At 28.7% G+C, this 9,908-nt stretch overlaps 3 protein-coding genes across 4 annotated transcripts; 1 reads left to right on the top strand and 2 right to left on the bottom strand.

The window, feature by feature from the left end:
* Positions 1-423: 423 nt before the first annotated feature.
* Positions 424-1,592, bottom strand: LOC141528663 (uncharacterized). Its single transcript, XM_074244825.1, has one exon. It carries the CDS (start codon positions 1,517-1,519, stop codon positions 530-532), a length of 990 nt encoding a protein of 329 aa, XP_074100926.1. The 5' UTR covers positions 1,520-1,592; the 3' UTR covers positions 424-529.
* A 1,563-nt stretch (positions 1,593-3,155) lies between these two features.
* Positions 3,156-5,494, top strand: LOC141528622 (uncharacterized). The gene has a single exon (XM_074244772.1). It carries the CDS (start codon positions 3,560-3,562, stop codon positions 5,309-5,311), a length of 1,752 nt encoding a protein of 583 aa, XP_074100873.1. The 5' UTR covers positions 3,156-3,559; the 3' UTR covers positions 5,312-5,494.
* A 572-nt stretch (positions 5,495-6,066) lies between these two features.
* On the bottom strand, positions 6,067-7,189 carry LOC141528708 (retinoid-inducible serine carboxypeptidase-like). Of its 2 annotated transcripts, XM_074244900.1 has the most exons (3): positions 6,866-7,189; positions 6,558-6,782; positions 6,067-6,471 (listed from the first exon to the last, which is right to left on the bottom strand). In XM_074244900.1, the coding sequence occupies exons 1-2, from the start codon at positions 7,155-7,157 to the stop codon at positions 6,598-6,600; spliced, it is 477 nt and encodes a 158-aa protein (XP_074101001.1). In that variant the 5' UTR covers positions 7,158-7,189; the 3' UTR covers positions 6,067-6,471; positions 6,558-6,597. The 2 variants fall into 2 exon arrangements, with proteins under 2 accessions (XP_074101001.1, XP_074101000.1); XM_074244899.1 differs by having other exon boundaries at positions 6,067-6,782.
* Positions 7,190-9,908: the final 2,719 nt, after the last annotated feature.

Genomic DNA, 9,908 nt, shown 5'->3' with positions numbered 1-9,908 from the left:
ACACACACACACACCTGATGAAGAAATCTAATTTGAAATAATTTAAGACGATTTAAAATGATTTGAGATGATTTAAAAACATCTGATTTGAATACGATATAGATATACAATTAATATAAAGGTAATCATTTCAAATCATCTTTCTGAATCAGGGACACACAGACCGACATATAGTGACAACATCGCGGGGGTCATCAGGGAAGCTTCCTGTGGCCTTAAAACGTCGAATTCTGATGAAAATTCGATTTTTGCAAAACGGGACGAAAACAATCACTTATTATCAACAAGAAAATATACAAAGTAAATCTTGCACAGCGTCTACAAATTCATTAAAAGCATTTTAAAGATAACAAAAATATTAATAAAACATTTAAAATGAAAGAATCTTTACATAAAAACGAATAGGATTGATTAAAATAAAAATTTCAATTAGTAAAAAAAAAGTGTTTTGATAATTTATGAGAAGATCTACGAACCAGAAATTACGTTCTTTAACTTTTCTAAAAATTACAATCTCATAATAAAATCACTATTCAGAATCCATTGCATTTAATAATTCACTATCTTCTTTATCATCATTAGTCTCAGATAATAGACTCAAAATCTTTTCCGTATCAATCAGATCATCTTTAATCTTCTTAATTTTTTTCATTTTTTCTATCAATGTTATTCCTAATGAAATCGTAGATTTCTTTTTATGAAATCGCATATACAGCTCGTGAATTGTTTTATTAATGGAATCTTTTTTACAAGAAATCACTTGTACATCGTCATCATCGATTTTATTAACGTTAATCCCATTGCAATAATCTTCATCATTGTAATCATAAATATTGACACGATTATATTTAACATCAACATTATTAATAAAATTTCGTTTCATGAACTCCTCGCGGCTTAATACCATGTTAACGACACAAATGAACAGTGGGTTGTATATGTTTGCCATTTTTTTCACTTTAACTGCAGAATTTCCTGATTTTATAGTTATAGAAATAGAATTATCATGGGCAATTGTTTTCAAGTCACGAACACGTAGTTTAACCAGTTGATTAAAACTCAAATTTGTTATGAGGATCAATACCATAGCTATAGCAGTATCAATGGTAGCTCGAGATGGCACTCTAAGGTAATTAACCGCTTTAAATGTCACTGCATATCTAAAGATCGTGATTATCAACTCTTTTAAACCAATTATTTCAATATTGTTCAATGGATTATCTATAACCAAACGACCCCGTCGTGAAAAACCAAGTTTGCTGATTTTAACAGTTAATGAAGGATTCAATCTACGTAATGTAGAATATATGATATTCATATAACTAGGAGTTAATTTTCGGCCATTTTTATTCGAATTTGTTTGTAATTTCTTTAAAATTTCAACAATATTGTCGTTATTTAAGTTATTAATATCGATATTCATACTTTGCAACTTCTTCAAATGGGCATGACGAGTATTGACTGTTGAAGAACGACATTTCATTAAATTTTCATGAAATAAAATTTCACGATTAGACATCTTTGTTTCACTTATCTTAATAAAACTCAAATATGTTTAATAATTGTAAAATTATTTTAAATCAAGTTACTACTAATATATATTACAAAAAAATAAAATTGAAATTGATGAATCATTGAAATGAATTACTTATCGATCCATGAAGCAAAAGTGACCCTGAGACAAAAATGTACTTAAAATTATTAATTGTGAAATTTTCATATTTCCTTAATCCTTCAGAACATACGTTCTCCGTACGACAGTCATCAACAGATTCGGTAGAATCTGGCGCCAAGTTCCGTTCTCAAGCCAGACTACCGAGTGTGTATATACCGTAAGCAGAATCGTTTTTTGAGGTTACAAGTTTTTCTTCAAATTTAATTTGATTTTTTTTTATATGATATTTTATAATAGTTGTTCATGCTTTTTATTACGCGTATTACTTGATTATTATCAATTATCTTTATAATTTCTATTTAAAATTATTAAAAATAATCAGCACAAACTATAGCGACCCAGATTTTTAGATTTTAACTTTTTTCTTATGTAAAAAGCGGACGGCCAGAGACTAAATAATATAACGATGCATGCTAATCTTATGATAGATGGAAAACTACAGTGAAAAAAAGATATTTGACAGCTTGCAATTACACACGCCAGGCGGCGCAAGAATAACTTTTACATGAACTATAGCTTAAAGGGGATAGTTTGCCACCGGAAATGTATTAAATTAAAATTGTCAATTTTTATTATAGTTACAAAAAAAACTGAAATCCGAACAAAAACAGTTTCACTGTAAAAAAATCGTGCCAAGTCCACGTTCATAAGACTATTAAGAAAACAAAATTTTATTTCTTTACAAAAAGATATAAAATAAAAAATTAAAAAATCCAAGTAACCGATATGGTTGTATATGATTTTCGAAAATTAAAAAAAAATTTTTGTAAATTTAAAAATGAAAAGAAACAATTTTGGGACGTACTTGGTGTGCGTTATTGTGTACTTCAATTTTTTTAAAGTGTCCTAGTAGATACAATTTAGGAATTTCATAAAAAATGAAATATTTCGTAACTACGCACAAAGGCTTCTCCGATTCGATCAAAATAAGCGCGTTCTTAATTCTTCCACTGTCCTTAGATTTCTGATACTAGAATGCAAATCAATAAATTTTGAGAAATCTCAAAAATAAAATGTCTAAAAATTTTTTTCTTTGAAATATCTTCAAAACGGTTCAACTGATCGATTTTAAGAACTAATCAGCTCTTAATCCGAAAAAACCACGTCAATCACCCCCAGCCCGGTCGAAATCAGTGGATTCGTTTGTGAGATATCGTTGTCGAAAAATTTGGAAAAAGTGAATTTTTTAAATTTCTCCAAAATTTTCGATCTGATCAATTTATATTTAAAAGTAAATCATAGGATTTAAAAAACTGTGTCGAATGCTATCAACCGCGTGAAAATTGTTTTATTAATCCAAAAGTAATTATCGTTTAAAAATTCGAAGAATAGTTCTGTATTAAACTTCTATCTGACTTTTGAGCTCGACGAGCTCCTCGAATTTTCTCTCCTTAGTGTATTAGGACCGACTCAAATGCGATTTTAGTATAGTAAAATCTAATAGAAAGAGTGATATCACTTCTAATACCGTTTTTAAAGCAAGTTTTTTTTTCTGTCAAATAAAGTTTTAGGTCTATAAGTTAATCTATTACTTAAATGAGTTATTATGGATTATTTACTTCGAGTTATTCTGAAAAGAAAAGTTCAAATAATATCTTCATTCATAAATCTTCGAAGTAGAATCACTCAAACTATACAAGACATGAAATTAAAGTCTCGGATATGGTGACTATTTGCAAGTTGTTCATGAAAACATAAATTGGCCTTTACCAACCATTTTGAATAGTTCAAAATAATCTGCTAGACAGTGCACTCATAATCACCAGGTTAGGTAAATGTTATTCCTCACAAAATCATAAAAATATTTTCGAGTGTCTTCAGTACGAGTGTAAAAAATGTTAATTTATATGTAGTTTGCTAAATTATTGAACAGAAGAAGAAATAATGATACCGACTATTTCAAGGGATTTGAAAAAAGCGATTCATTTTGGTGACCTGGAAGAAGTGAAAAGGTTGTTAAAATTATCAGCGAAAATACCACTGAGTAAAAACCCATTTCTTTTTGGGGGCTATATTTTATTGAAACTAGCAATTGGACTTAGAAAAAAATCTATCGCAAAATTATTAATAAAGAAAGGTGCGCGAATAAATAAAAAATATTCTAATGGATCATATTCTCCATTACACCACGCGGTCTGCCAAAAATACACCGACATCGTTGAATTACTGGCCAAAGAGGGTGCTGAAGTAAATGATTTTGCACACAACAATATAACTTCATTAATTTTGACAGCATTTTATTCAACACTGGGAATAGCGAAATGTCTTTTGAAATATGGAGCTGATATCGAGGTAAAACTCGCTAAATCTAATTGTCCTGGAAGTACTGTATTTAATATTGCTTGTATTTACAAAAATTTCGAGCTTGCAAAGTTACTACTGAAGCATAATGCCAACGTCAATTCAAAGAATCTCTGTGATTCTTATCCAATTGTCGACTCAGTAGCACGTAATTCAGTAGTGCTTACAAGTCTACTTTTATACAACGGCGCTCAAGCGAATTGTACGGTAAGTGAAAAATTTATTGAAACTTCAATGGACGTAAGTCATTCAGTCACGAAAAGGATAAAGTCTCTCGGTAATCCAACATTGTTACACATTGCCATAATCAACCAAAAAGTGGAGATCGTTGAATTGTTGATAGATTATGGAGCTAATATCCACTGCAGAACAAAATCATTCCAGAGAACTCCATTGATGATAGCCATTGAAGAGTATAATCCAAAAATAGTGAAGCTGTTATTGGAGAAAGGCGCGAGAATTGATATCTTCGATGAAGAAGGTATGTCACCACTACAATATCTAATCTGCAATCCAAAAAATCTCCATGAACGTCTGAGTCTCGATATGCTAGAAGAACGTGAGGCTGAAAAGATAGAAATACTTGAACTTCTTAAGGAAGCTAGGGCTAATCCTAATGAAGTTTTAAAGTCTATAGGTACCAAATTAACGTTTGTTAAAACTGCTGCTACTTATGGACAAAGAGGTATTGTTCAATATTTGGCCATGGGTAATTATTTGGATTATAGTCTCATTGATTACAGCATAGTTGAAGCAGCTAAATTGAATATTAATTTGTTGTCAAAAGAACAAATTAATGATGAAGAATTTATGAAAAAAATTATTTTTATATACGCTGAAATAGAATTCTGTTTTGTAAAATATATTATCAGAGGATACTACAGCAATCGGCCGGTAAAAAAAGAATTGCTGGCGACTGTTCGTTCAAAACCAGTCAATGAATTTTGGAATCATAGTAACTATTTAGATAATGTTAGAATTGTAGAACACGAAATATGTCAGTGTCTTGAATCAATGAAGAAAGATAAAGTTGGAGATAGTAATATAACGTTTTGGCATTTATTAACTTCTCCATGGAATCGAATGATACACCATACCTGTAATAGAGATGTCAGAGAATTGTACATCGATAACTATAAAGATAATTATCCTCCTTATTTTTATATTCTTAAAAAGCGAATTAATGACGCTGTCAAGAGAAGTAAACTGTTGGAAAAGGCTGCACAGGAAGCTTTTACTCTCTTCAAAACTTTGCCATTCCCATGTTGTCAAAAGATTTTAAATTATTTTAGTGATGATAATCTAGAAAAATTTTGTAGTTTTTATAGTTTGTGATATTTTTTTGTATTTTATTCATATTGTTTGTGTCAAAATATTTTTTTATCATTATAAAGATTAAAAATAAATAAACCTAATACGATTTTTTTTAATCTTCAAGTATTCATTACATTTTAAGATATCTTCTATTGTGAGATGAGTTCTGTAATTTTGTTTTAAATTGTTTATTTAATTTTACAAAATTTTAAGTGTACACTGGAATAAAAATTTCAAATTTTTTACTTTTCTGAAATATATTCGATACTTATTTTTGATGATGCAGATAACATTAAAAATCAATAGATTTTTAATATTCTTGAAACAAGTCAATAATATCTTGAATGAATGAAAATGAACTCAATAAAAAAATTTTTTTTTCAGTGTATGCTTACATATATGTTAACATATATTTTGGGGTAAGACGATAAATTTGTTTTCATAGAATTTTTTAACTGGAGCTTAGTTAGGGCACTTCCGCTGAAAATTCAAATTTTCGCCGGAAGTGCCCAATTAAACCTCCTGCTAAAAAATTCTATGAAAATAAAATCTATCGTCTTACCCCAAAATATCTTAGGAAAGGCCTAAACACAGCTGATTTCAAAAGCGGAACTGAAAATTCCAATTTTAAAAGGTCCATCAAGGAAGTTACATTTTGGCACACCCTAATCTCTACATATATGTCGGCATCGATTTGAAAAATATATTTTTACATATGTTGACATATTTTTTTTTTTTTCGTAAATATATGCGGCATATATATTATATCTGCGACATATATATTTCTCCATGCGGGGTAGGTTGCATCGTTTGAAAATAGGAAAGTGATTGATTGAATTCATAAATTTCTTTAATGAAGAAATTTCTTTTCTTTATTTAAAAAGATTTACGAGTAAATTTTTTGACAAAGAGAGCTTAAAATACAAGTGATATTTTGAAGAGAATATTATTCTTGAAAAAATTGATTTAATTTACAAAAAAAAACATTGAATGATTAAGATTGACGTCAGTTATGCTATCTCCACATCCTTGAAATAGTGTTTACTTCGCAAACATTAAAGTAAGCAGCAGACAAACATTTAGAAAGCTGATGACATATTGATGTAAAGTTATTCCTGTGGTAAATCAGTGGTTAAATCTTTAATAATTGCCTTCAAAGCATAAGGGTTGTCGCGTGATACCTAAATGAGAATATGATTGCTTTAAAGTATTCATATAAAAATATATAAATTCACAATTCAGTCTAGTAGTTGTAAATATATTTTACCAGATGTCCTGCTCGAATAATCCAAAACAACTTCAATTTTTCATACAAACCCTTCAATCACATTATTGATAATAAGTGTATATCTCGGTGCAGTTCTCCATGCTAAAGCATTTTTCCATTTTAGTTTTCTCATCCAAGCAAGCGTACTAGATGGCGGAATTACCATATCTAATTGGCCGGTGTAAACAAAAATTTTAAGATCTGTTTCTATTAGTAGCCTTTCAACTAAAAATAATCGAAGATAATTAAGAATTCATTAAATTTTTCAACAGCTTATAAGAATCCACAAATATACTATTGTTTTTTACCAATATTATTAACGGGTTTCATAAAATCATTTGTCAATTTAACAGCTACAAGTCTTGAGATCAAATTGTAGGTATTTGAAAGATTAAGCGCTTTTTTTACGTTGTTTTCCATCAATTTTTGAATACTGTTCGAAACATTAATTAATCTTTGTTGTTGTTGTTGTTGTTGTTGTTGTTGCTGTTGACTATGGGAGAAATTATAACTACGAAAGTTTTCCTTGCTAGTATTTTGAGGCGTTAAGATATTGTAAACGTCAATGTTGTCTGTAACATTATAAATTATGTCCCACATATTTTCATAATCTGTATATGCGTCAGTCCATTCCTTTCTGATTACATCATTTAGTATTCTGTTACCAAACTTCTTAATTTTACGGAAATCAGTTTTGTCTACCAAACCCTATTGAAATATAATTCGTTGTTAATTAATTATAAATAAATGGAGGATACATGGAAGTGTACACCTCAAGTGCGTAGTGTTACTCTGTTTGTCACTTATTGTTAAGTCATTGTTATAGTTTTCGATTGTACGTGTAAAATTAATTTTGATAAAAATATAGTAACAACAGCAATATATTTTTTAAATTAAATTGATCACTTAGGTATAAAAAAAAAATAGTATGTATTTTCATATGTCCAGAAATAAAAATTTTCAATTTTTCTGAGCGGGAAGTTAAAAATGTACTTGAATCTAATAAATAATTTTGAAGGTTATTTAAACTAAGATTTAGGTAAATTTTACTTGGTTCAAGAATGTTTCGTTTTGATTTAGAAACTTTTAAAAATGATTTTCTTGGTTCAAAAACTCTTCTCTTGATTCAAGTTAATTTTTTTCAGTGTGTGAAAAAAAAAACATTTTTCCGAATTTTTTTGACGATTTTACTCAAAAAACGCAACTGAACTTCGTAATCTGAAATTTTTTGAGCATTTTAAATCAACAAATTCGGTAGAATTTGGCGCCAAGTTCCGTTCAAAACGGAGCGCCAGACTACCGAATGTTATTACTGTAAGCAGAACGGCTTTTCGGGGTTACAAAATTTTATTTTAATTCTGAGGTACTTTTTTAACTTAATTTGTTATCATCAAGATTAATTAATCACTTATTTTACCGTTTTAATCAATTATTTATACTTGCAACAATTTATTCACTTAAAATTATTAAATTTTATCAGCACATACTATAGCTCGCTCAGATTTTTCAATTCTGACTTTTTTTTGCTAGAGAAATATATCCGCCCTAGACTAGATAAAATAAAAATGTGTAGTAATCTTTTTAAAGATACGAAATTACAGTTAAAAAAAGTAATTCTTAGCTTACATTTACGACCGCCAGGGTGCGCTGGAATTATATCCACATAAACTGTAGACAGTTTGCGGTAAACAATACAGCCAATGCGAGATTTAAGTTAGCACCCCAGAAGTTTTTTTTTAATTTTGAACTTTTTTTTTATCACATCGTTAGTTCATCGTTTGTTCTTCATCGCTTACTATCAACATTTGTTTGATTTGTTAGTTCTCTATTTATTTATTTAAAAAAAAATTTCTTATTAATATATCTTTAAGTTAGCCTCCCTATTGGATTTTTTAATATTTTTTTAGCAATACGGCTCATTAAACCTCTCTTCTCGATTGTTTATGTATATATAACAATCGTTTCTACTTCACATTGTTTATTTGTTGTTTAATCAACATTTTTAATTAGCTGAATATTTTTATTCTAAATATTGGCAGTGCGCATGCGTCAACTTTACGTTTATCCACAGATTCGGTAGAATCTGGCGCCAAGTTCCGTTCAAAAATTCCGTTGTAAACGGAGCGCCAGACTACCGACTGTGTTTACTGTAAGCATCACGTTTTTTAGAGGTTGCAAATTTATTTTTAATTCTACGGTCCTTTTTTTCCTTAAATTAGTATTATAACGGTAGTTCATACCTTATTTTCCTGATATTAATTGATTATATGCAATTATAACAATTAATCTGCTTAATATTATTAAATTTAATCAGCACAAACTATAGCAACGCAAAAATTTCGATCCTGACTTTTTTTCAATGGGCAAAGTGATCTGCCACAGACTAAATAATTCGAGAATGCATAGTAATCCTTCGATAGATGGGAAACTACAGTTAAAAAAAGATATTTCGCAGCTTGGATCTACACTCGCCAGGGTGCACTGGAATTCTTTCTACATATACTGTAGCTTCAAGTAAACTCCAATCTTGAAGGGACTCACACACATATGTTCTAATGAACTACGGTGATTTGCTTACAATTACCTTCTTATTTAATTGCTTTGATTTACTTTAAACTTTTAGCGAGAAAGTATTAATAAATTCAAATTGAATGTGCCTAAAGGTACGGCAAATGAACGATACGGCTCCGGATGTGTACGGAGCAATATAAATTCTCGGGAAATTCAAATTTTACTCGAAAAACTTCGCATGTATACGGAGCCGTATAATAATAATAATAATAATAATAGTAACGATAATACTGAAAATAATAATAATGGTAATACTAAATTAATGACAAAAATAATAGGAATAAAAATATTTATCTCTATTCTTATCATGATTGTTATTAAATCATTAATCATTGAATTATTAAATTCAAAGTTACTTAATTTTCTTTTAAAATTTATCTGAAATGGAAAGCTTCTAATTGATAATTTAGTTCATCAATATAAACTATTCTTCATTTCATACTTATATTTTTTCGTGAAATAAATTTATATTTTATTTTGAATGATAAGTATTCTTCTTATCACAGAAATAAAAAATGAAAAATAAAAAATTATCTTTTTATTACAAAAATATAAAAATTAAAAATTAAATTCATCTTTTCATTTTTCAATAGCAAAAGTGCTAGAGAGAAATTTTTTTATGAAAAAATGATTTATTTTTATAAATCAGAATTATTTCGATTCAGACAACGTTGAATATAACTGTTTAAATTAAATTTTTTTATTCAAAAATCTCTGCATAGAAACACTTCTTAACTAAAAATCTAATTTCCAATGTTTCATATTTTTAGACTACACTTA

This window comes from Cotesia typhae, unplaced genomic scaffold, assembly GCF_013202065.1.
Source record: "Cotesia typhae breed Kobodo isofemale line unplaced genomic scaffold, CoteBio_Ctyphae contig_44, whole genome shotgun sequence".
Lineage (NCBI taxonomy): Eukaryota > Metazoa > Arthropoda > Insecta > Hymenoptera > Braconidae > Cotesia > Cotesia typhae.
This window is presented reverse-complemented; position numbering and strand designations above follow the sequence as displayed.

Bases quoted from the DNA above. Each gene is read 5' to 3' on its own strand.
- LOC141528663 (XM_074244825.1), bottom strand. From the start codon at position 1,519: ATGTCTAATCGTGAAATTTTATTTCATGAAAATTTAATGAAATGTCGT.
- LOC141528622 (XM_074244772.1), top strand. From the start codon at position 3,560: ATGATACCGACTATTTCAAGGGATTTGAAAAAAGCGATTCATTTTGGT.
- LOC141528708 (XM_074244899.1), bottom strand. From the start codon at position 7,157: ATGTGGGACATAATTTATAATGTTACAGACAACATTGACGTTTACAAT. The intron at 6,783-6,865 runs GTAAAAAACAAT...GATTATTTTTAG, and splicing joins GAAACCCGTTAATAATATTG to TTGAAAGGCTACTAATAGAA.